Raw genomic sequence first — 27,449 nt, 5'->3', positions numbered from 1 at the left:
TAATGATTATGACCGTTGAGAACAAATTAATCAAATGCATTCCGTCTGAATGTTACTACTTTATCAAGGTAATTCGATATCGTTCCTAAACGTTAAACTATTTACTATTCCATGAGAACATGTTCTGTTTAAAGTCTTTACAGTATAATAAAAGATCCAGCATGCCTTTCAGTTGCAGTTTCGCCATTGTTCACGTTTAATTTCCAAAATGGTTTCTTTCCAGGGGTGGTGTCCATTCAGAAAGGGGGGGAGGTATCTAGTAAATTGTACAACTAAATGCATTCAACTGAAATGTGTCTTTTGCATTTAACACAACCCCTCTGAATCAGAGAGGTGCGGGGGGCTGCCATTATCGACATCCACGGCGCCCGGGGAACAGTGGGTTAACTGCCTTGCTCAGAGGCAGGATGACAGATTTTTACCTTGTCAGCAAGGGGATTCAATCCAGCAACCTTTTGGTTACTGGCCCAATGCTGGCCCACTAGGCTACTTGCCGCCCCATTGGGTGTTTGATGTCTGTTTTGTTATACTCATTGAATACGTCCCTTAAAATTCCTTTATTATTCTATCTCCGTCAAATGTATGAACGGTTTAGCTGCTATGAGTTTTTATTTAGCAAAAGTAATATTTTGTAGAGTAGCATTTTACTTTGTGTGCTTAACTTTCTGTCCCTCTCCTCGCTCCGACCTGGGCTTGAACCAGGGACCCTCTGAACACATCAACAACTGCCTCCCACGAAGGATTGTTAACCATCGCTCCACAAAAGCTGCAGCCCTTGAAAGGGAAACAACTTCTTCAAGATCTCAGAGCGAGTGATGTCACCGATTGAAGCCCTACTTGCGCGCACCGCTAACTAGCTAGCCATTTCACACTGGTTACGTGTGTGTGTGTGTGTGTCTACTGTCTTTCGTGCCTTGAAAGATTTTCAGGAGTGTCAAATCAGGTTACTTTTGCATACAATTTAGGTACATTTTCTGGATTCACAAATGAGCAGATATTCTTCAAAAACGGATAACATTGTTATCCAACTGAATGTATTCACCTGAAATGTGTCTTCAGCATTTAACCCAACCCCTCTGAATCAGAGAGGCAGGGGGCTGCCATAATCAACATCCACGTCTTCAGCGCACAGTGGGTTAACTGCCTTGCTCAGAACAACAGAGTTTTACCTCGTCAGCTCGGGGATTCGATCCAGCAACCCTCCAGTTGCTGGCCCAACGCTCTAACCACTAGGCTACCTGCCGCCCCATTGTCTAAACAACATGATGGTTGTGGCGTCTTGGTTTCAGACAGATGATCAGAGGTATACTACAGTGCTGAGACATGGTGATTAAATTGAATTATGATATTTAAAAATAATCACTGCTTCTATCAAAAGATAGTGGCAGACATAGAACACTTTATGGAAAATATAGCCATGCCTGCCAGGGGGCTGGGCTTATTTCTGCAAAACAGAAGCAACTTCACAAGTAATGTTTTCTAGTCTTTGTTTAAGAGCGCTTCAAGCTTCAGGTTGTGTAGCACAGAAATAGACAAACTTAAATTGATCTAATGTCAAGGAATTGTTCTCAATTCCTCATTTTAAGAGTTGAATAAGAAGCAAAGACTATTTACTCCGTCTAGTCAGCAACTAGGTCTTTCTCTCGCCAAACATTAAGGAGTGTGGACTTCTGCCAGGAAGCAAAAGCTCATCATGGTTTAGCCCCCACACTGGTGATGTCAGCAAGCCTTTTCACTTAAGATGCTAATTGTGTTGGCTCTCTCTCTCTGTGTGTGTGTGTGTGTGTGTGTGAGTGTGAGTGTGAGAGTGAGTGTGAGAGAGAGAGAGAAGCTACACGGAGTTCCAAATTGAGCAGCAGCTGCTGAAAAAATGAACTCCTACAAATATTGAAATGTACATGTTTTTTAGAGTGAAGTACATCGGAAAAAAGCAAAATAAAACGGCAAGACCGAATAGGAGACAAAACAAGCAACAAACAAAGACGATAGGCTTTTGAAAAAGTAACTATTTTTCATTATCTTAGCTAGCTGAATTGTTTACCAGTTGCTAAGCCGTTGCTAGGGACTCTCCTGGAAGAAGCTAGCTTGCTAACAAAGAACAACAACGAATATCTAGTTAACAGAAGAAAATAAAGACAAAATAAGGACAGAAGAAAAAGGACATCAAAGTGAAACAGTCCTCTAAAGACACAATAGACAATAATACAAGAAACAACGCTTCTATTGCAACATTGTAGCCAACATCACCAGCGTTGCTATGGAAATTGTTTACCCACCAGACATCCAAACAGAGAAAGCAAAGAAAAGTTTCAAAGGTTTGTTGATGGGACAGAACCATGAATGCCTGTTTGCAGATCTTACCAGTTGCAAAACAAGAGCAAATTTTATTTTTAATACCAAACGAGGGCACATATGGAAAAGGGTTATTTCCCTTTCTCAAAAAAGAGGCATCAGCCAAGGATGTCAGATAAGCCTTTTTTTTTAAAGCTGACCAGAGCAACACGTATCAAACAGTAAACTTATATAATAATGGAACTGTATTGATACAAGGCAATGATTCAAACCTCCAGGCTTTGAGAATAGGTTTGCTACCCTAAAAGCAGAAGCTGAAATCATCTCAGAAACTGAGGAAAAAGTCAAGGAGGGAGATGGAGAAAAGCAGGCCAACGGTCTCTGTGACCCAGCAAGAAGTCTCAGTCTGCTCCAAACCAGGTCAGCCAACCAGCCACCCTGTCTGCTCCAGCCCAGGTCAACCTACCAGCCTCTCAGTCTGCTCCAGCCCAGGTCAGAATACCAGCCTCCCAGTCTGCTCCAGCCCAGAATACCAGTCTCCCAGTCTGCTCCAGCCCAGACAATCACCCACAACTGCAATCCTTATTGATTGAAATGGGAAGTTCTTAGTCCAGGAAAGATTATTCCCTAGACACCAGGTGTATAAGTTCTGGTGTCCTACAACTGACAGTGCAATGCAGCTACTCAGTCAGACCAGGATTGACACCCCCGACAACATCATCATCCACACTGGCACAAACCACCTTCATGCCAAAGGTGAATATGTATCTGGGGCAGTGAGAAGAGAGGCACAACGGGCACAGGCTATGTTCCCAACAACCAATATAGTTGTGTCCACTCTCCTACCAAGAAAAGACTTCCCAGGACAGTTGATGGACAATATAAATCAACAGATCACTGTGGACTGTGCCTCACTGCTCAACGTCAGAACGGCTCACCACCCCACTCTGACATGTCAACACTTATACCATAATGTACATCATGATCAGGACAGTATCAGAACCTTTGCCAAGGACCTAAAAGATGGAACACTTGGCAGGGACCCACACACCCATCACCCCAGCAACAGAGGTCCCCCGCCCCACATTCTGAAACAACAGTACCTACACCATCCCCAGGAGAAAAGAGCCAGACACGGCTTATTACAGCACAGCTCTACTAGACCAGGCCCATCACAGCACAGATTTACCAGCCCAGACCCGCCTCAGGACAGCACGACTAGACCCATCCCATCACAACACAGCTCTACTAGACCAGGCCCATCACAACACAGCTCTACTAGACCAGGCCCATCACAACACAGCTCTACCAGACCAGGCCCATCACAACACAGCTCTACCAGACCAGGCCCATCACAACACAGCTCTACCAGACCAGGCCCATCACAACACAGCTCTACTAGACCAGGCCCATCACAACACAGCTCTACTAGACCAGGCCCATCACAACACAGCCCTACTAGACCAGGCCCATCACAACACAGCCATACTAGACCAGGCCCATCACAACACAGCCCTACTAGACCAGGCCCATCACAACACAGCTCTACTAGATCCAGCCCATCACAACACAGCTCTACTAGACCAGGCCCATCACAACACAGATCTACTAGACCAGGCCCATCACAACACAGCTCTACTAGACCAGGCCCATCACAACACAGCTCTACTAGACCCGGCCCATCACAACACAGCTCTACTAGACCAGGCCCATCACAACACAGCTCTACTAGACCAGGCTCATCACAACACAGCTCTACTAGACCAGGCCCATCACAACACAGCTCTACTAGACCAGGCCCATCACAACACAGCTCTACTAGACCAGGCCCATCACAACACAGCCCTACTAGATCCAGCCCATCACAACACAGCTCTACTAGACCAGGCCCATCACAACACAGATCTACTAGACCAGGCCCATCACAACACAGCTCTACTAGATCCAGCCCATCACAACACATCTCTAATGGACCAGGCCCATCACAACACAGCTCTGACCACTACTCCAGGGTCGGACAGAACACTGTCCTTCAGAGTAGTACACCACATGATGCAGTCCATACCATGTATCACTCAGATCATCAGCCTACATATGCTGAGGTAACCTCTGGCAAAAGACACCTAGAACAATCAGAGATTGGAGAGGTACTGCAACTAATATGCAGACTACTGAGCTAGACAGACCCTTTAATTCACACGCACACACAGGGTTGCAGATTGCATTGTACTTATTTTTTGTGCAATCTTATTCCATTCTTATGAATTTGTTTACAACTATTCTTAATTTTATTGGCACCAGGATTATAATAATAATAATTATATAAATGGTGTGTGTTTGCGCGCGTGTGCATGCATGCATGTATATTATTATTATTTTGTTTTTTTTCAATGTACTTTACTCAAACCAGTGAATATCACTTATTATAAATGAGATCCTTAACTATCAGCTCTTGGATTATCCAGGGCCTATACTCTTCACATTTTGGTTATAAAACAACAAATCCAGAATTAATTAAAAACATCAAGGGACAGGACATCATAATCCTACTGGAAACATGGTGTCGTGGAGACATAGATACTCAGTGTCCCTCAGGCTATAGAGGAAGTTTACTACCATCAATCTGTCACGTCCTGAACAGTAATAGGGGTAATTTGTTATTCTAGTTTGGTCAGGACGTGGCAGAGGGTATTTGTTTTATGTGGTTCGGGGTGGTGGTTTGTTTAGTAGGGTATTTGATTTATGTATTCCGGAGGTTTTTGGGCACTGTTATAGGTTAGTGTATTTCTATGTTCTGTCTAGTCTTTTGTATTTCTATGTTTTGTTAATTGGGGTTGGACTCTCAATTGGAGGCAGGTGGTTTCTAGTTGCCTCTGATTGAGAGTCCTATATATATAGGTGTGTGTCTGTTGAGTACTTTGTGGGAGATTGTTCTGTGTATAGCCTTGTGCCTTACCAGCCTGTGAATAGTCGTTGTGTTTTCTTTGTGTACGTGTTTATTTTGGTTCTCCTTCTTGTCCGAATATAATAAAGAAGATGAGTACACATAACCCCGCTGCGTATTGGTCCGACAATGACTTCTCTTTATCCTCAGACGACGAAGAGTGTGACACAATCAAACATAAAAATGTTAAACGGGGCGAGACTCAGGTGGAATCAAGCAGGACTTAGCACTGAATGAAATGAAAAAAGGTACCAGTCACATTTGGCGAAAACTTAACAAAAGGTACAATCTATTGTGACTAGAGGTCGACCGATCATGATTTTTCAACACCGATACCGATTATTGGCGGGCCCAAAAAACCCGATACCGATCAATCGGCCGATTTTTTAAAACTTATTTGTAATAAATGACAATTACAACAATACTGAATGAACACTTATTTTAACTTAATATAATACATCAATAAAATCAATTTAGCCTCAAATAAATAATGAAACATGTTCAATTTGGTTTAAATAATGCAAAAACAAAGTGTTGGAGAAGAAAGTAAAAGTGCTATATGTGCCATGTAAGAAATATAAAATGTAAGTTCCTTGCTCAGAACATGAGAACATATGAAAGCTGGTGGTTCCTTTTAACATGAGTCTTCAATATTCCCAGGTAAGAAGTTTTAGGTTGTAGTTATTAAAGGAATTATAAGACTATTTCTCTCTATACGATTTGTATTTCATATACCTTTGACTATTGGATGTTCTTATAGGCACTTTAGTATTGCCAGTGTAGCAGTATAGCTTCCGTCCCTCTCCTCGCTCCTACCTGGGCTCGAACCATGAACACATCGACAACAGCCACCCTCGAAGCAGCGTTACCCATGCAGAGCAAGGGGAACAACTACTCCAAGTCTCAGAGCGAGTAACGTTTGAAACGCTATTAGTGCGCACCCCGCTAACTAGCTAGCCATTTCACATGGGTTACACCAGCCTAATCTCGGGAGTTGATAGGTTTGAAGTCATAAACAACGCAATGCTTGAAGCATTGCGAAGAGCTGCTGGCAAAACGCACGAAAGTGCTGTTTGAATGAATGCTTACGAGCCTGCTGGTGCCTACCATCACTCAGTCAGACTGCTCTATCAAATCATAGACTTAATTATAACATAATAACACACAGAAATACGAGCCTTAGGTCATTAATATGGTCAAATCCGGAAACTATCACGTTTATTCTTTCAGTGAAATACGGAACCGTTCTCCGTATTTTATCTAACGGGTGGCATTCATAAGTCTAAATATTTCTGTTACATTGCACAACCTTCAATGTTATGTCATAATTACGTAAAATTCTGGTAAATTAGTTTGCAATGAGCCAGGCGGCCCAAACTGTTGCATATACCCTGACTCTGCGTGCAATGAACGCAAGAGAAGTGACACAATTTCACCTGGTTAATATAGCCTGCTAACCTGGATTTCTTTTAGCTAAATATGCAGGTTTAAAAATATATACTTCTGTGTATTGATTTTAAGAAAGGCATTGATGTTTATGGTTAGGTACATTCGTGCAACAATTGTGCTTTTTCGCAAATGCACTTTTGTTAAATCATCCTTTGTTTGGCGAAGTCGGCTGTCTTTGTTAGGAAGAAATAGTGTTCACACAGTTCACAACGAGCCAGGCGGCCCAAACTGCTGCATATACCCTGACTCTGTTGCAAGAGAAGTGACACATTTTCCCTAGTTAAAAGAAATTCATGATAGAAGGCAATATTAACTAAATATGCAGGTTTAAAAATATATACTTGTGTGTTGATTTTAAGAACGCCATTGATGTTTATAGTTAGGTACACGTTGGAGCAATGTGTACCTAAGCGATTATATGCAACGCAGGACAGGCTAGATAAACTAGTAATATCATCAACCATGTGTAGTTAACTAGTGATTATGCTTGATTGATTGTTTTTTATAAGTTCAATGCTAGCTAGCAACTTACCTTGGCTTCTTACTGCATTCGCGTAACAGGCAGGCTCCTCGTGGAGTGCAATGTAAAGCAGGTGGTTAGAGCATTGGACTAGTTAACCGTAAGGTTGCAAGATTGAATCCCCGGGCTGACAAGGTAAAAATCTGTCGTTCTGCCCCTGAACAAGGCAGTTAACCCACCGTTCCTAGGCCGTCATTGAAAATAAGAATGTGTTCTTAAACTGACTTGCCTAGTTAAATAAAGGTGTAAAAAATATTTAAAAAATTATAACAAAAAAATTATAATAATAAAAAATAAAATATATATATTTTTTTAAATAAATAAATAAATAAAAATCCGCCAAATCGGTCGATTTCCGATTGTTCTGAAAACTTGAAATTGGCCCTAATTAAATCGGCCATTCCGATTAATCGGTCGACCTCTAATTGTGACAATGATGTATACATATGTGCAGCTTATGCTCCTCCTTCAGATTCATCATATTATGATGATCAGTTTTTTGACAATCTCCATACAGAAATCATTACATTTCAGGCAGAGGGTAAAGTGCTTCTTTGTGGAGATTTCAATGCAAGAACAGGTTCTGAGCCTGACTACACTGATGCGGGAGGTAACCACCACATATTTGGACACCCCCTCCTTGTACAGCAGTCCTATTATAAATAATAGAAACAGTCCTGACCAAATACTGAACAAAAATGGGAAGAAGTTAGTGCATCTCTGTCGAGCCTTAGGCCTGTACATGCTTAATGGTAGAATCAGAGGGGACTCTTTAGGTCAGTTTACTTACTGCTCAGCTCTTGGGACAAGTGTAGTCGATTATGCCATCACTGACATTGACCCCTCCTCCATTAGTGCATTCACTGTCAGACCACAGTCACCATTGTCAGATCACAGTCAGATCAACGTGTTTCTGAAGAAATGAACCGGCAATACTCATTCAAAAAAACAGCCCAATAAACTCTACAACAAACCAATCATATAGATGGGCTCCAAACAGTGCAGAGAGATTCATTGAAACATTGACCTCAAATGAAATTATGAACTCTATACAATACCAAAACAATAAAGATGGTGTCAATTCGGCTACTCAAAACATCAACTGCATATTCAAAAAGCAGCATCGAAAGCAAATTTGAGAAAACCAAAGAAATGCAATATCAGATACAAAAAACGAAATGTTTCTGACAAATGGTTTGATAATGAATGTAAAACAATTAGAAAACATCTAAGACAAATGTGAAACGAAAAACATAAGCAGCAAAACAACCCAGAGATATGATAGGAATACTTTGAAACTCTGAAACAGTATAAACAAACACTGAAACGCAAGAAATTGAATTATACCAACAAGACACTTGATGAAATTGAAAACGCAATTGACCAAAATCAGCTCTATGACATGTGGAACAATTTAAGCCACAAGAGTTAGCCATACAAGATGTAGGAATTTGGAAAACCTATTTTGATAATCTATACAAAAACATCCCACAAAAAGACTTACAACAGAACCAATTAAAGAAAAATTTAACATCCTTGAATCAGTCATTAAAAACAACCAAAATCCATTAGATTACACAATAACCCAACAAGAACTAAATGAAAAGCCCAAATCTATTAAATCAAAGAAGGCTTGTGGTCTATACATCAGAAATGAAATGCTGTGCTTAAATTGCTCAACATGGTTTTAACTTCTGGCTGCTTCCCTGATGTCTGGAACCAGGGGCTCATCTCCCCTATCCACAAAAGTGGAGACAAATCAGACCCCAATAATTACAGGGGAATTCACGTAAACAGTAACTTGGGAAAGGTTTTCTGTAGCATTTTGAATTCAAGAATTCAAACCTTTCTTCAAGAAAAAAATGTAATAAGTAAATGTCAAATTAGCTTTCTCCCTAACCATCGCACTACTGACCATATATACACCTTACACACACTAATTAATAAACACGTCCACCAAAAAAAAGAGGGTAAAATCTTTGCTTGCTTTATTGACTTTAAAAAAAGCATTTGATTCAATTTGGTACGAAGGGCTATTCTACAAAATTCTCCAAAGTGGGCTTGGTGGTAAGGTGTATGACTTAATAAAATGTATGTACACAGAAAACAAGTGTGCAATAAAAATCAAAAACCAAAGAACAGAATTATTTTCACAACGTCGAGGTGTGAGACAAGTCTGCAGTTTGAGTCCAAATCTTTTCAACATTTATGTCAATGAATTAGCAGACATGTTGGACCATTCTCCAGCCCCAGGACTCACACTATTTGACACAGAGGTGAAATATCTGCTATATGCTGATGACTTGGTACTTCGATCACCAACCAAAGAAGGTCTTCAACAGAACATTAATACTCTAGAGCAATATTGCCATAATTGGGCCCTGGCAGTAAATTTCCAAAAATGAAAATCATGATTTTCAAAAAAACAAAAACAATGTCAGAAACACAAATATAAATTCACCCTGAACAACACCATAATTGAACACACTAAAAATTACACCTACCTTGGTCTGACCATATCTGCATCGGGAAACTTTAATATGGCAGTGAATGCACTCAAAGAAAAAGCCCGCAGAGCATTCATTGTATGCAATAAAAATGAAATTATTCAAAATCAACATCCCAGTTAGAATTTGGACCAAAATATTTGACAGTATAATCCTACCAATAGCTCTTTACAGAAGTGAGGTTTGGGGGCCACTCAATAAACTGGACTTTAAAATGTGGGACAAACATCCAATTGAAGCCCTACATGCAGAATTCTGTCAGAAAATCCTACAAGTCCAGAGAAATACACCAACTAATGCTTGTAGGGCAGAATTGGGATGCTTTCCAGTTATAATGAAAATACAGAAAAGATCATAACATTTTTGGCTACATCTAAATTCAAGTCCGCAATTTAAAGCACTTCAAACCCAAGAGCTGAGCCCAGAAACGAGCCCTCTCAGTCAGCTGGTATTGGACCTCACCAACCAAGCTGACGCCAGCACTGCTTCAAAAGAAAGAATTCAAATAAACAAAATCATGAACCAATCAAAGGACTCATATTTACAACATTGGAAAAACGAAACAAAATCCCAAAGCCGACTAAATTGCTATCTGACCCTAAACAGAGAATATGAATTGGCTGATTATCTCTACTCTGTCAGAGATACGAAGCAGCGACAGATCCTTACCAAGTACAGGCTGAGTGACCATCAATTGGCAATAGAAACCGGCAGACATAAGAAGACATGGCTACCCAAAGAGGAGCGTGTATGTGGTCACTGCACGACAGGGGAGGTAGAGACAGAGATGCACTTTCTTCTTTACTGTGATAAATATTCCTCACAAAGAGATTCATTATTCACAGAAATGACTAAATTTATTCCAAATTCAAACTTATTAAACCCAGAGGAAAAACTAAAAATACTCATGGGCGAAGGAGCAATGGCTCCTCTTGCAGCCAAATATGTATTTGCCTGCCATAGCCTGAGGGACACTGAATAATAAGAAGTAACTTACTTATTATTACTATTATTGTTATTACTATTATTATTGTTGTTTATCATTCTAAATAGTAGTGGTATGGGTGGTATTGGTAATGATAGCAGTTTAATGATGGTGGTAGTAGTAGTGGTAATGATGACAGCAGTTGTAGTACTGATGTAAATGGTGAAGATGACCGTTATTTAGTTATAAGTTAGTTATAGTTTCATTTTCCATATTTAGATTTTTATATTTATTACATTACATTCTACTATTGACTGTTACTATTTTATGGTTATTATTTTTGTATTTAATTTTGTATTATTATTTACTGCCATTTTATATTATTTGTTATTGTTTATAATTTTATTACAATACAATTCGCAATAATGACACAATGTTTTTCATGCCAATAAATCAGCTTGAATTTGAGAGAGCGAGAACCATCCCTCAGCCCCATGTAATTAACTGGCCTGATCTGTATGAGTATCACACATCTGGAGTCCCTTAACCATGTACACTCTGTCTATGTACTGTACTTCTACATGCTGCTAACCCTGTACATCATGGGAAGACAGCAAGACACACTGACGAACCACCCTCTCTAACCCTAACCCGAGCTGTACATCTGTGTGTTAACAGACTGGCTCCTCAGATTGGACAGGGTTATCTGTATGTCTACATGGCCCAGCAACAAAAGGATAGACGTTCAGCTGGATATGGTAAGCCACTTTATGGTCCAAAATTGGGGTCCTGAGTTTTTGCTGAATACCTGACGAGGAAAAATGCAAGATCTGTTACTTTATGGTTCACAACCAAACAGACATGGCATTGGTTTACTACTCTAAAGACCGTGGTTTGAATTCCCAGATCATCTCAGAGATGGCTTCATTTCTGCTCACTGCATTCAGTATCCTCGTGTCCGTCTGTGGGTCTCCAACTCCTCACGGTCTTTTGTATCATCCAGGCTGTGTCCCAAATGGCACCCTATTCCCTAGGTAGTGCCTACAGGGCTCTGGTCAAAAGTAGTGCACTGTGTTGGTAATAGGGTGCCATTGGAACACAACCCCAGTGTTAATGACATTATACACTAGTATCCCCTTGTCATCCATTCCCATTCATTACGGCTGTGTCCCCCTCCCTAACCCCTCTCCTACTACATTCCACCTCTAATCCCCCTCCCTCCAAATCATCACATGACCTTCTACAGACAGACTGCCTGCCTGCCTGGGGCTGGACAGACCGGGCTAATTGGTTCGTTAAAAGGGGTCGACTTTACAGTATCAACAATCAAAGCCAATCACGCGTTCCATGGAGAAGGGCTATAATCTGTGGACTCGAGGCGGTTTGCACTGTGGTTGCACATTACGGCATATCAAATTCATATTTATTCTGTCGGCAATAAATATGTTTTTATTAGGTAATAACTGTAGTCAAAACAGACATATCAGACTTACACTGCGACAGACATATTACGGTATATCAAATTCCTATGCCCTGTCATCAATACATGTATTATTGTTATGTGATTGCTGTATATAAAAGTACCATGTATGTAAAATGTATGTGTATGCAGCAGCAAAGCAAAATGTAAAATATATACAAAAAATAGAAAGTGGATAGGTTAATGAAAAAGGATAGGTTAATGAGAACACATGACAACAGGTCCATTGACCCCAGAACCTACGTTCAATCGGTTTCAGCAACTTTGAAATGTGCACAACTGATTTGGCCCAGCCATTCGATTAAATTCACTCAGGCAGACCTCAATCAGACTCGGACACAGACCTCTGTGTGCCCTGCACTGAGAGAGCCAAAACAAAACATATTACATTTTAGTCATTTTATATTAGCCTGAGCACACAAACATAGAGGGTTCGCCGACAACAAACTCAGACTACTGTACTTTCACTAGCCAAACGTACTCTTACGAGCGATGCAAATGGAAGGTTGGAGACTTACAGAACGTTGACGTCCTGAAAGTCCACATATTACAACGCGCTTTGTGGCAATCAATATAGTGTCGCTCAGAGGTTACTGTTCATCCGACCAACTTACTACAAATACTGAATCAATATGCTCTCAATTTCAACCTGTACATAAGAGGCATACATGCCCAATCATCATAGTCACAATCCTGATCATAAGCAGAATTAAATAGATTTTAAATATTTCCCTCCTAGTTTGAAGACATTTAATAGAATAGAAGATATTTACAGTGAATTACCAGCACGGCGATTATCTCCCTCCTGCAGAGCTTCCCATATCCTAGTCTAGTGGAAACTCCCCTGGTCTGCTGAACACACACATCCTGCTGTTATTCCAGCCCCACTGTTCTGTTCTGTTCTCCCCTAGACTGGATAGAAGGATGGTGGTGACTTCCAGTCCAGCCTGCCCAGGATAAACTCACATCAAAGTTCTATCACCACCACAGTGTCAGGGGAGAGCAGTCAAGGGATGTGGGTGTGTGTGTAGAACCAGGGCATCCACATACGCATGTGGACGCACACACACACACACTCATCAAAATCACACTTTTTTTTAACTTATTTTTTATCTCTAAGTCATGCATTGAAAAAAAAGAGAGAAAATTGTGCACCGAGACAAGATTTATCTGGGAGCAGTAAATCGATTTACAAGTTTGACAGTGTGTTTTAGATAAAATGAATAGCTCTGAAATTTCCCAAATCCCCTTTGGTATTTACAGCCTCCCATCTCATGAGGGCTGGAAGAAGCCAGAAAGATGACACCGGTCCCCAGAACAGATAAGACCTCAGCCTGCTAGGCAAATCCTCACTGGTAATACTGGTAAAACTTAATCAGTGTCTCTGAGAAACAGACTAGCCATAGGGCAGTTCGGGAAAATGCCAGATGGACCAGTCCATCTTTAGCCAAGAGCGACAGTTTAATATATAATTTTTTTGTTGCACAGAATAATCATTTTTTGAATAATAATGGGGGCCTCTAGGGGAAAAAAAATGGCCTGGCATATTAGAAATGCCCTGGCCGATTTCTGGTCCCAGTCAACCCCTGGTCTCTCCCATCGCAGAATGGGTCAGAGACCCTAACGACCACTCAAACGGTCTCTCTCTTCACCATAGTTGTACAACTAAATTGCTAGTATGTCTCTAAATAACAAGTAAAGTGGTATTCCCTTAAGGAAAAAATAATAATAATTCACGTGAAAAATCCCATGAAGTTTCACGTGAAACCATATGGTTTTGGAACACTTTCACATGTGATTATATTTCACATGAAGTTTAACATGTGGATATTTTTCATGAGATTTCACAGGCGATGCCCTACAATTAAAAATGTGTCCTTAAGATGTCATCAACTTACATATCTGATTACATTGTGTAGGCTTATTTATACAGTAATTATTCTTCAACATGTCCTCACGTGGGATTTGAACTCACAACCTCTTGGTTCACAGCATTCCAAACTTCCTGCTATGCCACCATGTCTGTGGCAATAATTGACTTCACCTGTGTACCTACACTTTGGACTTCAAAGTAAATCTTAAAAAATACACTCAAGAAAAAAAATATTGTATTGTATTCATCATGGTGATTCAGGAGTAACATTAAAACTGAATAATACGCCCCACCAACATTAAACTACACAGAAAACCCTAAAATTGCTGAAAATGTAATTAATGATGAGAGAATAGTCAGATTATTTGCTAACTTAAATAGCAGTGCAGATGGCACTATTTTTCTAAGTGCAGAGATGTGTTGTAGGTAATGAATCTGTAGGGGACTTTGGTATTCTACAGACTTTGTGGCCCAAGGTTGTGAGAGATCAAGTCCCAGGTTAGGGCATATTGAAAAGTCAGCACTAAGTGATCATGTGAAATGTAAATCAGATTGATTAAAGATGTTTACAATATTTTAGCTGAACAGCGTACCACTTAACTTTAAAAAAAACATACCATTTCATTACTTCCCGTAAAAATAAAAAAAACACAGGAAATGTGCAATTTCACATGTGAAAACATAAGAGACATGTGAGGTCAGTTGTTCACAGGTTACATTTTGAGTTCACATGTGAGGAGCATTTTCACATGTGAAAATCTAATTCTCACATGTGGAATTGCATTTTCACGTATGAAAAACATTCACGTGAAAATAGAATGTGCAATTTTACATGTGAAAAACTGTTGTCAAGTGTAGTTTCATGCTATCACATGTTGCTTTTACATGAGATCACATGTGAAACACGTGTGATCACGTGAAATTCATGTGCTTTTTCCGTAAGAGTTATGTTGCACGGCATTTAAGTTACAGGTGATTACATCAGAAGATAAATGTTGGAAAAGCAAGAAAAAGGTTGGAAATAATATGAGATTGTTAGCCATGGAATACCTTGCACGCTTGCAGGATCATTTTACTGGTTCTGTTTTGCACTAGTGCCTGTAACTGTCATGCAATTTTGGGATTGAGCAAGCCAGAGTTTAACAGGTCTGGGCTAACCAGGTCTTAACAGATAATTTACCCATTACTGTACTTTCCACACACACACACACACACACACACACACACACACACACACACACACACCACAAAGTATTTGCTGACAGAGCTCTGGCATCACGTCCTGTCTAGACTTGTTCTTTAATGTCATAACATTAGTACTCTGAGTATGATTTATCCCTTCTGACGCTTCCGGCTTTCCCGTAATAACAGCTCTGCTGAGTTTCATTCTAAGGGGATCCATACCCGCACACACACACACACACAGAGAACACACTCTCTTCCAGAGAGTTTGTCCTGGCCCGTATAACCATCAGGTCTAATTTGAGCCTCTCTCTCTGTGTGTGTGTGTGTGTGTGTGTGTGTGTGTGTGTGTGTATCTGGTGACAGTCAGGGAATTCAACTAAGGTATATAAACAACAACATATCAGCCATAGCAAGTACGATTTTTTTGTTACTAAGAATGTGATTGTTGTGAAGGCGTGTAGTTAAATGTATTTTGAACAATAAAAAAAAGTGTTCTGTATTTTATTTTGATCCATTGGTAACATTTTGTAATTGTAACAAGATAGTTTCTTTCCCCATCTTTGTCTGAATACATTAAAGACAGCATAGCAAAGAAACGGGAGAAGGTAAAAAGAAATGTGAGATAAGATATTACTTAAGTAACATGTGGTAAGAAAAGTCTTCTTAGCATCACATCTCCCACATTCTCTCATAATTAAGCTAACGTCTGAGTGTAAGTCACAATGGATGCTCCCGCAAATGGCACCCTACTCCCGATGTGGTGCACTACATTCGACCAGGGCCCAAAGGTCAAAAGTAGTCCACCCATAAAGGGAATAGGGTGCCATTTGGGACAGAGGCAAGGTGTAGTTTCTTCAGAGTGAGGAAGAGTCGCAGGGCCCTGATCTCCATTATGAAAGTGTTATACAGTGAGGCAAAAAAGTATTTGATCCCCTGCTAATTTTGTACGTTTGCCCACCGACAAAGAAATGATCAGTCTATAATTTTAATGGTAGGTTTATTTGAACAGTGAGAGACAGAACAACAACAAAACAATCCAGAAAAACACATGTCAAAAATGTTATAAAATGATTTGCATTTGAATCAGGGAAATAAGTATTTGACCCCTCTGCAAAACATGACTTAGTACTTGGTGGCAAAACCCTTGTTGGCAATCAGAGGTCAGACGTTTCTTGTAGTTGGCCACCAGGTTTGCACACATCTCAGGAGGGATTTTGTCCCACTCCTCTTTGCAGATCTTCTCCAAGTCATTAAGGTTTCGAGGCTGACGTTTGGCAACTCGAACCTTCAGCTCCCTCCACAGATTTTCTATGGGATTAAGGTCTGGAGACTGGCTAGGCCACTCCAGGACCTTAATGTGCTTCTTCTTGAGCCACTCCTTTGTTGCCTTGGCCGTGTGTTTTGGGTCATTGTCATGCTGGAATACCCATTCACGACCCATTTTCAATGCCCTGGCTGAGGGAAGGAGGTTCTCACCCAAGACTTGACGGTACATGGCCCCGTCCATCGTCCCTTTGATGCAGTGAAGTTGTCCTGTCCCCTTAGCAGAAAAACACCCCCAAAGCATAATGTTTCCACCTCCATGTTTGATGGTGGGGATGGTGTTCTTGGGGTCATAGGCAGCATTCGTCCTCCTCCAAACACGGCGAGTTGAGTTGATGCCAAAGAGCTCCATTTTGGTCTCATCTGACCACAACACTTTCACCCAGTTGTCCTCAATCATTCAAATGTTCATTGGCAAACTTCAGACGGGCATGTATATGTGCTTTCTTGAGCAGGGGGACCTTGCGGGTGCTGCAGGACTTCAGTCCTTCACGGCATAGTGTGTTACCAATTGTTTTCTTGCTGACTATGGTCCCAGCTGCCTTGAGATCATTGACAAGATCCTCCCGTGTAGTTACGGCTGATTCCCCACCGATTCCTCACCGTTCTCATGATCATTGCAACTCCACGAGGTGAGATCTTGCATGGAGCCCCAGGCCGAGGGAGATTGACAGTTCTTTTGTGTTTCTTCCATTTGCGAATGATCACACCAACTGTTGTCACCTTCTCACCAAGCTGCTTGGCGATGGTCTTGTAGCCCATTCCAGCCTTGTGTAGGTCTACAATCTTGTCCCTGACATCCTTGGAGAGCTCTTTGGTCTTGGCCATGGTGGAGAGTTTGAAATCTGATTGATTGCTTCTGTGGACAGGTGTCTTTTATACAGGTAACAAGCTGAGATTAGGAGCACTCCCTTTAAGAGTGTGCTCCTAATCTCAGCTCGTTACCTGTATAAAAGACACCTGGGAGCCAGAAATCTTTCTGATTGAAAGGGGGTCAAATACTTATTTCCCTCATTAAAATGAAAATCAATTTATGTAATTTTTGACATGCGTTTTTCTGGATTTTTCTGTTGTTATTCTGTCTCTCACTGTTCAAATAAACCTACCATTAAAATGATAGACTGATCATTTTTTTGTCAGTGGGCAAATGTAAAAAATCAGCAGGGGATCAAATACTTTTTCCCCCTCACTGTACGTGTCTAATGAATGCTTACTGGGGACCACTCACACCCCTTTACTCTACCCACACCAAATGATCCTCTACCTCCCAAAGGAGAGGGAGGGGTGAGCGGGCGACATAGCGGCACAAACAAACACACACATTCGCACAAACACACTCTTAGTCACACACTGAACTTTTCATTAGATTTGACATGACTAAAGCAAATGTTCATCTCTTTCATGTGCGTTTTCACCTCCTCTAATCCCAGCATGCACATACACTCGTGCACTCACACATACACTCACATCAACACACACACGTACATCAACACGAAAGGTTCAGACAATCTTATCAGACCTGGATTTGTTTGATTGACCCATGCAAATAGGGAAAATATTGCTCCTTTCAACTCTACAGTTGCCCATCATCATCATGCGTTCCTATCACTCTCCTCCATCTGTTCCTGTCTTCTTTGACCTTTACGTGTATGCCCTCACACACCATTGAGCCTAGCATTGTTTTTTCTTTGACCTCCTGGATGTGCTTTATCAGTTATATCAGATACTACGCCGCACTACACAACTCCAGCACACACACACACACCACACACACACACACACACACACACACACACACAACCTGCTGGAGAGAGAACCTGTTTGTATGTGGCTGCTATGAAAGTGAACTGTGTTTGTGTGATCAGGGGTGTATTCTTTCCGACGATTCTGTTGAAAAATGTTTCTTAAACGGAAACAAACGGAATGAAATGGGGCCAAACATACCTGAACTTGTCTAATAGAAACTCTTGTTTGCCACTGTTGGACTAATGATTACACCCTAGATCAGCTAAATGCAGGCAAAAGTGTACAAAGCCGTATTGAATGTGTCAATGTCTGTCACATTGATTACTCAAATTTCTCTCAACCTGTGCACCTACGTTGTAAACTTTGATTCATAAGCTAGGTTGTAGCAACCTCGTGATGGGTATAGGGAAAATGTGAGAATTACAAGGTATACTAAACCTATCGATTTTACATTGAGCTGGGTGAATGGAATATGAATGACAGTCATCCAATATGTTGTAATAGAAATAAGGCCATGCTCAGCAAAAAAAGAAAATGCTAATCTTAAACGGTACCGACTGCCACTTGTTTTCACGTCATCTCAAGGGAGGGGTTCGGTATGACATACACTCAATTCTAGATGTGCTGGGTGGTACTAGAGGTCGACCGATTATGATTTCTCAACACCGATACCGATACCGATTATTGGCGGACCAATCGATTATATGCAACGCAGGACACGTTAGATAACTACACATGGTTGATGATATTACTAGTTTAACTAGTGATTATGTTAAGATTGATAGTTTTTTATAAGATAAGTTTAATGCTAGCTAGCAACTTACCTTGGCTTCTTGCTGCCCTCGCGTAACAGGTAGTCAGCCTGCCACGCAGGCTCCTCGTGGAGTGCAATGTAAGGTAGGTGGTTAGAGCGTTGGACTAGTAACCGGAAGGTTGCAAAAACGAATCCCCGAGGTGACAAGGTAAAAATCTGTTGTTCTGCCCCTGAACAAGGCAGTTAACCCCCGTTCCTAGGCCGTCATTGAAAATAAGAATGTGCTTTTAATCTGACTTGCCTAGTTAATGAAAGGCAAATCGGTGTCGAAAAATACTGATTACCGATTGTTATAAAAACTTGAAATCGGCAATAATTAATCAGCCATTCCGATTAATCGGTCGACCTCTAGGTGGTACCATCTCAAGGTTTACTATAAAAGTAGGTGACAGTGTGCCTTATTTGGCAATGGTCTTGGTAAGTGGAGTGTGCCAATATATTTTGCATGCTTCCTTGACTAGACTACTGCTTCTACACAAAATTCAAAAAGGCAGTAAGGCACATTTCCGCATATGACCAAATTCAAAGTTTTTGCTTACAGTTTCAAACACATCTGTGCTTTTATGAAGAAAAAAAACATGTAGGCTATGGGGATTATACATTTATGTTCGTAGCTACATCCATTGTAACAAGAAAAAGATGACAATGGTGGGCATGTCAAAAAAATACTTCCTCAACAGTTACAAACAGAAATACCTTATTTACATAAGTATTCAGACCCTTTGCTCAGGTGCATCCTGTTTCCATTGATCAGCCTTGAGCTGTTTCTAAAACTTGAAAGGAGTCCACCTCTGGTAAATTCAATTGATTAGACATGATTTGGAAAGGCACACACATGCACTGTCCCACAGTTGACAGTGCATGTTAGAGCAAAAACCAAGCCATGAGGTCGAAGGAATTGTCTGTAGAGCTCCAAGACAGAATTTTGTCGAGGCACAGATCTGGGGAAGGGTACCAAAAAAATGTCTGCAGCATTGAAGGTCCCCAAGAACACAGTGGCCTCCATCATGCTTAAATGGAAGAAGTTTGGGACCACCAAGACTCTTTCTAGAGCTTGCCGCCCAGCCAAACTGAGCAATCAGGAGAGAAGGGCTTTTGTGAGGGAGGTGACCAAGAACCTGATGGTCACTCTGACAGAGCTCCAGAGTTCCTCTGCGAAGATGGGAGAACCTTCCAGAAGAACAACCATCTCTGCAGCACTCTATCAAAATCAGGCCTTTATGGTAGAGTGGCCAGACAGAAGCCACTCCTCAGTAAAAGGCACATGACAGCCTGCTTGGAGTTTGCCAAAAGGCACCTTAAGGACTCTCGAACATCTCTGGAGAGACCTGAAAATATCTGTGCAGCAACGCTTCCCATCCAACCTGACAGAGCTTGAGAGGATCTGCAGAGAAGAATGGGAGAAACTCCCCAAATACAGGTGTGCCAAGCTTGTAGCGTCATACCCAAGAAGACTAAAGGCTGTAATCGCTGCCAAAGGGTCTGAATACTTATTTAAATGTGATATTTCAGTTTTTTATATTTAATAAATGTGCAAAAACATCTAAAATCTATTTTAAAATAAGGCTGTAACGTAACAAAATGACTCTGAATACTTTCCGAAGGCACTGTATATACACTTCCTAGTGTTAAAAAAACTGAAGTGTTATTGCATAACACAAAAAGTGTTAATTCCCTAACACTGACAAAGTATAACAGTGTCAGTACTAAGCAGTGTTAATTTAACACTGAAAAGTGTGGACCCATACATTGAACACTGTCAGTGTTGATTCAACACTGAATCATTTCTGTGTACTTTCAAGTGCACACAGAGTAAGACCTTATGCAGGAATTAGTAGAAGCACAGCCATCCTGTCCCTCTGTAGCTTTTAAGACGTAACAAATCATGTCACATCAAAACACTGTCTAATCAAATATATACAGTATATCACCAATGATATCATCCATAAAGCAGTTTAAAACTAACTTCCTTTAAAATACTTTCTCCAAGCTTCCAGGTGTAGCCCCTTTCTTATTCAATGAGAAACGCTTGCTGAAGCGGGCAAGGGGGATTTGGATCAACGGATTTGGATCAACGGGACCAGATGCTCGGAGTAAGAGCTCAGAGTTTGTCAGTGGTGAAATCATCCTGCGTGCTTTGAAGATAGTCAGCCACGTACCTTTGGGCCAAAGTGGAGTCCAGATGTTGGGCTTGATGCATGCGAAGGCATGCCGGGAGAGGATGGAGGTGGTGATTGGTGAACACCCCTCTACTGCTCACTGTATGGATAGAGGTCAGGTACTGTAGTTGAGAACTGGGAAACTCATCAGCTATACACTGACAACACTGTTCCAAGTGTCACCCTATTCCGTATACCTGGTCAAAAGTGGTGCACTTTATAGGGAATAGGGTGCCAGGTGAGACACAGTCCAGGACTAGGACAGCCTCTGGGGTTCTATCAGGATAGGTTAACGGGCAGATACTGTTGATTTGGTTGTTGACCCTCTTATTTACAGGCTGAATTGATCAACATTTGCAACCTGGACTATTTACATTGACAACCCCTTTGTTTTTACACTGCTGCTACTCACTGTTTATCATCTATGCATAGTCATTTTACCCCTACCTACTGTACATGTACAAACTACCTCGATTAACCTGTACCCCCGCACATTGACTCGGTACCGGTACCCCCAGTATATAGTCTCGTTATTATTTTTTTTGTGTTACTTTTTATTTAAAATAATTTAACTTTAGTTTATTTAGTAAATATTTTCTTAACTCTATTTCTTGAACTGCATTGTTGGTTAAGGGCTTGTAAGTATTTACAAATTAAGGGCTTGTAAGTACCTGTTGTATTTGGCGCATGTGACAATTAAAATTGGATTTGATTTGAAGATGAGTTGGGTTGAACCTTTGTAACTCTTGGCAACAAGACAGATTGGCAGCTTAGATGGAATATTACTATTGTAACATAATATTATTAATCATCACTACAGTAAATAGCATTCACATTTAGGTCAATTAAAATATGTCATTATAAACCGTAACCTGTCTCCCCACAGACGCATTGTTGAGTGACAATTTTTATATAACAATAACAAATTCTTATTTACAATGACGGCCTACCCCGGCCAAACACTCCCCTAACCCGGACAATGCTGGGCCAATTGTGCACGACTCCAGATCACGGCCGGTTGTGATACAGCTGGGGATCGAACCCGGTCTGTAGTAACGCCTCTAGCACTATGATGCAGTGCCTTAGAACGCTGCTCCAATCGGTCGGAAATAACAATGCAATTATTTCCTATCCAAACCCATTTGTTAATTTCTGGCTGTGAATATCGATTGCCCTCTTACACATTCCACATAGAGAAATGCTGCAGGAACCTGACCGGAGGTAAAAACACTGAAAAATATTCCTCTGGGGAAGGTTTTGCAGGTTGCGCCTGGCCTGTCAAATAGCCTAATTGTACCCACTGGAATGTATGTGTTTAATATTAAACATGTTTTTTCTCCCATTTCATTGTCATCTCTTTCGCCTAGAAATCTGTTCCTTTTATTCTCTGTCCCTAATGCACTAGACGACCAATTTTGATAGGCTTTAGCCATACCCTCACCCTACTCCTCCTCTGTTCTTCTGGTGATGAGGAGGTTAACCCAAGCCCTGTGTGCCAGGTGCTCTCATTTGTTGACTTCTGTAACCGAAAAAGCCTTGGTTTCATGCATCTTAACATCAGAAGCCTCCTTCCTAAGTATGTTTTACTCACTGCTTTAGCACACCCCGCCAACCCTGATGTCCTTGCCGTGTCTGAATCCTGGCTTAGGAAGACCACCAAAAATTCTGAGATTTCCATCCCCAACTACAACATTTTCCATCAAGATAGAACTGCCAAAGGGGGAGGAGTTGCAATCTACTGCAGAGATAGCCTGCAAAGTTCCGTCATACTTTCCAGGTCTATGCCCAAACAGTTCGAGCTTCGAATTTGAAAAATGAATCGCTCCAGAAATAAGTCTCTCACTGTTGCTGCCTGTTATAGACCCCCCTCAGCTCCAAGCTGTGCCCTGGACACCATATGTGAATTGATTGCCCCCCATTTATCTTCAGATTTCGTTCTGTTAGGTGACCTAAACTGAGATATGCTTAACACCCTGGCAGTCCTACAATCAAAGCTAGATGCCCCCATTCTCACACAAATTATCAAGGAACCTACCAGGTACAACCCCAAATCCGTAAACATGGGCACCCTCATAGATATTATCCTGACCAACTTGCCCTCCAAATACACCTCTGCTGTTTTCAATCAGGATCTCAGCGATCACTGCCTCATTGCCTGCATCCGCTATGGGTCCGCGGTCAAACGACCACCCCTCATCACTGTCAAACGCTCCCTAAAACACTTCTGCGAGCAGGCCTTTCTAATCGACCTGGGCCGGGTATCCTGGAAGGATATTGACCTCATCCTGTCTGTCGAGGATGCCTGGTCATTCTTTAAAAGTAATTTCCTCACCATCTTAAATAAGCATGCCCCTTTCAAAAAATATAGAAATAAGAACAGATATAGCCCTAGGTTCACTCCAGAATTGTCTGCCCTCGACCAGCACAAAACACCCTGTGGCAGACTGCACTAGAATCGAATAGTCCCCGAAGGACTATTCAGGAACCAATACACGCAGTCAGTCAGGAAAGCAAAGGCAAGCTTTTTCAAACAGAAATTTGCATCCTGTAGCTCTAACTCCAAAAAGTTTTGGGACAGTAAAGTCCATGGAGAACAAGAGCACCTCCTCCCAGCAGCCAACTGCACTGAGGCTAGGTAACACTGTCATCACCGATAAATTTCAATAAGCATTTCTCTACGGCTGGCCATGCTTTCCTCCTGGCTACCCCAACTCCGGCCAACAGCTCCGTACCCCCCGCAGCTACTTTCCCAAGCATCCCCAGCTTCTCCTTCTCCCAAATCCAGATAGCAGATGTTCTGAAAGAGCTGCAAAACCTGGACCCGTACAAATCAGCTGGGCTAGACAATCTGGACCCTCTCTTTCTAAATTTATCAGCCGCCATTGTTGCAACCCCTATTACCAGTCTGTTCAAACTCTCATATCGTCTGAGATCCCTAAAGATTTGAAAGCTGCCGCGGTCATCCCCCTCTTCAAAGGGGGTGACACTCTAGACCCAAACTGTTACAGACCTATATCCATCCTGCCCTGCCTTTTTAAAGTCTTCGAAAGCCAAGTTAACCTGTTAGGGCTAGGGGGCAGTATTTGCACGGCTGGATAAAAAAAATGTACCCGATTTAATCTGGTTACTAATCCTACCCAGTAACTAGAATATGCATATACTTATTATATATGGATAGAAAACACTCTAAAGTTTCTAAAACTGTTTGAATGGTGTCTGTGAGTATAACAGAACTCATTTGGCAGGCAAAACCCTGAGACATTTTCTGACAGGAAGTGGATACCTGATGTGTTGTATTACCTTTAAACCTATGCCATTGAAAAACACAGGGGCTGAGGAATATTTTGGCACTTCCTATTGCTTCCACTAGATGTCACCAGCCTTTACAAAGTGTTTTGAGTCTTCTGGAGGGAGATCTGACCGAACAAGAGCCATGGAACGATGATGGCCCATTAGACACCTGGCCCGCGAGTTCATGTTGGGTACCCTCGTTCCAATACGTTATAAAAGAGTATGCATTCGTCCACCTTGAATATTATTCATGTTCTGGTTAAAAAAGGCCCTAATGATTTATGCTATACAACGTTTGACATGTTTGAACGAACGTAAATATATTTTTTCCCCTCGTTCATGAAGTGAAGTCCGGCGGGCTTAGATCATGTGCTAACAAGACGGAGATTTTTGGACATAAATGATGAGCTTTTTTGAACAAAACTACATTCGTTATGGACCTGTGATACCTGGAAGTGACATCTGATGAAGAGAATCAAAGGTAATGGATTATTTACATAGTATTTTCGATTTTAGATCTCCCCAACATGACGACTAGTCTGTATCGCAACGCGTATTTTTCTGGGCGCAGTGCTCAGATTATTGCAAAGTGTAATTTCCCAGTAAGGTTATTTTTAAATCTGGCAAGTTGATTGCGTTCAAGAGATGTAAATCTATAATTCTTTAAATGACAATATAATATTTTACCAATGTTTTCTAATTTTAATTATTTAATTTGTGATGCTGACTTGACTGCCGGTTATTGGAGGGAAACGATTTCCTCAACATCAATGCCATAGTAAAACGCTGTTTTTGGATATAAATATGAACTTGATAGAACTAAAAATGCATGCATTGTCTAACATAATGTCCTAGGAGTGTCATCTGATGGAGATTGTAAAAGGTTAGTGCATCATTTTAGCTGGTTTTATGGTTTTGGTGACCCTGTCTTTGAATTGACAAAACATTACACACAACTCTTGTAAATGTACTGTCCTAACATACTCTAAATTTATGCTTTCGCCGTAAAACCTTTTTGAAATCGTAAAACGTGGTTAGATTAAGGAGATGTTTATCTTTCAAAGGGTGTAAAATAGTTGTATGTTTGAAAAATTTGAATTTTGACATTTATTTGGATTCAAATTTGCCGCTCTTGAAATGCACCTGCTGTTGATGGAGCGCACCACGGGGGGGACGCCTGCGTCCCACCTAGCCCATAGAGGTTAATAAACAGATCACTGACCATTTTGAATCCTGCTGTACCTTCTCCGCTGTGCCATCCGGTTTCCGAGCTAGTCACGGGTGCACCTCAGCCACGCTCAAGGTACTAAACGATATCATAACCGCCATCGATAAAAGACAGTACTGTGCAGCCGTCTTCATCGACTCTGTCAATCACCGTATTCTTAACGGCAGACTCAACAGCCTTGGTTTCTCAAATGACTGCCTCGCCTGGTTCACCAACTAGTTCTCAGATAGAGTTTAGTGTGTCAAATCGGAGGGCCTGTTGTCCGGACCTCTGGCAGTCTCTATGGGGCTACCACAAGGTTCAATTCAAGTGCCGACTCTTTTCTCTGTAAATATCAACGATGTCGCTCTTGCTGTGGGTGATTCCCTGATCCATCTCTACGCAGACGACACCATTATGTATACATCTGGCCCTTCTTTGGACACTGTGTTAACAAACCTCCAAACGGGCTTCAATGCCATACAACACTCCTTCCGTGGCCTCCAACTGCTCTTAAAACGCTAGTAAAACTCAGTGCATGCTTTTCAACCGTTCGCTGCCCGCACCCGCCTGACTAGCATCATTACTCTGGACGGTTCTAACTTAGAATATGTGGACAACTACAAATACCTAGGTGTCTGGCTAGACTGTAAACTCTCCTTCCAGACTCATATTAAACATCTCCAATCCAAAACTAAATCTAGAATCGGCTTCCTATTTCGTAACAAAGCCTCCTTCACTCACGCCGCCAAACATACCTTTGTAAAACTGACTATCCTACTGATCGTAGACTTCGGCGATGTAATTTACAAAATAGCCTCCAACACTCTACTCAGCAAACTGGATGCAGTCTATCACAGTGCCATCTGTTTTGTCATCAAAGCCCCATATACCACCCACCACTGCAACCTGTATGCTCTCATCGGCTGGCCCGGTCATCTATAAGTCTTTGCTAGGTAAAGCTCCGCCTTATCTCAGCTCACTGGTCACGATAACACCCACCCGTAGCACACACTCCAGCAGGTATTTCTCACTGGTCATCCCCAAAGCCAACACCTCCTTTGGCCACCTTTCCTTCCAGTTCTCTGCTGCCAATGACTGGAACGAATTACAAAAATGGCTGAAGCTGGAGACTTATATTTCCCTCACTAACTTTAAACATCAGCTATCTGAGCAGCTAACCGATCGCTGCAGCTGTACATAGCTCATCTGTAAATAGCCCATCCAATCTACCTACCTCATCCCCATATTGTTTTTATTTACTTTTCTGCTCTTTTGCACACCAGTATTTCTACTTGCACATCATCATCTGCACATCTATCACTCCAGTGTTAATTGCTAAATTGTAATTTCTTTGCTACTATGGCCTATTTATTGCCTTACCTCCTCACGCCATTTGCACACACTGTATATAGACTTTATTTTTTTTCTATTGTGTTATAGACTGTACGCTTGTTTATTCCATGTGTAACTGTGTTGTTGTTTGTGTCACACTGCTTTGCCAGGTTGCAGTTGTACATGGAACTTGTTCTCAACTAGCCTACCTGGTTAAATAAAGGTGAAATCAATTTTTTTATAAAAAAATGTCAGTTATGGTGAATCAGCGATTCTGACAGGTTTTTGTTCTGATTCACCTCCCTATCTAATAACAACAATGATCTGTTGACTTCCAGTGTGACTCAGACTTGTGTTCTAAGTAAACTACGCCTCTGCAAACAATGCTGTTGTGTATCA

General features: G+C 41.3%; 1 protein-coding gene across 20 annotated transcripts in view; it reads right to left on the bottom strand.

The window, feature by feature from the left end:
- Positions 1–27,449, bottom strand: part of LOC106578639 (sickle tail protein homolog) — a 204,755-nt gene that overhangs the window by 57,647 nt on the left and 119,659 nt on the right. For 2 of the 20 annotated variants that reach the window (XM_014157666.3, XM_045702181.2), the window contains exon 2: positions 21,218–21,317. The exons of 17 other annotated variants lie outside the window; for them this stretch is intronic. In XM_014157666.3, the coding sequence (XP_014013141.3) occupies positions 21,218–21,268 (51 nt within the window). In that variant the 5' untranslated portion in view covers positions 21,269–21,317. Of the gene's footprint in view, positions 1–12,900; positions 13,069–21,217; positions 21,318–27,449 lie in introns of those variants that run through there. One more of the 20 variants, XM_014157669.3, reaches the window with a different exon arrangement.

The sequence above is a fragment of the Salmo salar genome, chromosome 19 (assembly GCF_965601325.2).
Source record: "Salmo salar chromosome 19, fSalSal1, whole genome shotgun sequence".
Classification (NCBI taxonomy): Eukaryota; Metazoa; Chordata; class Actinopteri; order Salmoniformes; family Salmonidae; genus Salmo; species Salmo salar.
Note: the sequence above shows the minus strand (reverse complement) of the source record. Positions and strands in the feature narration are given on the sequence as shown.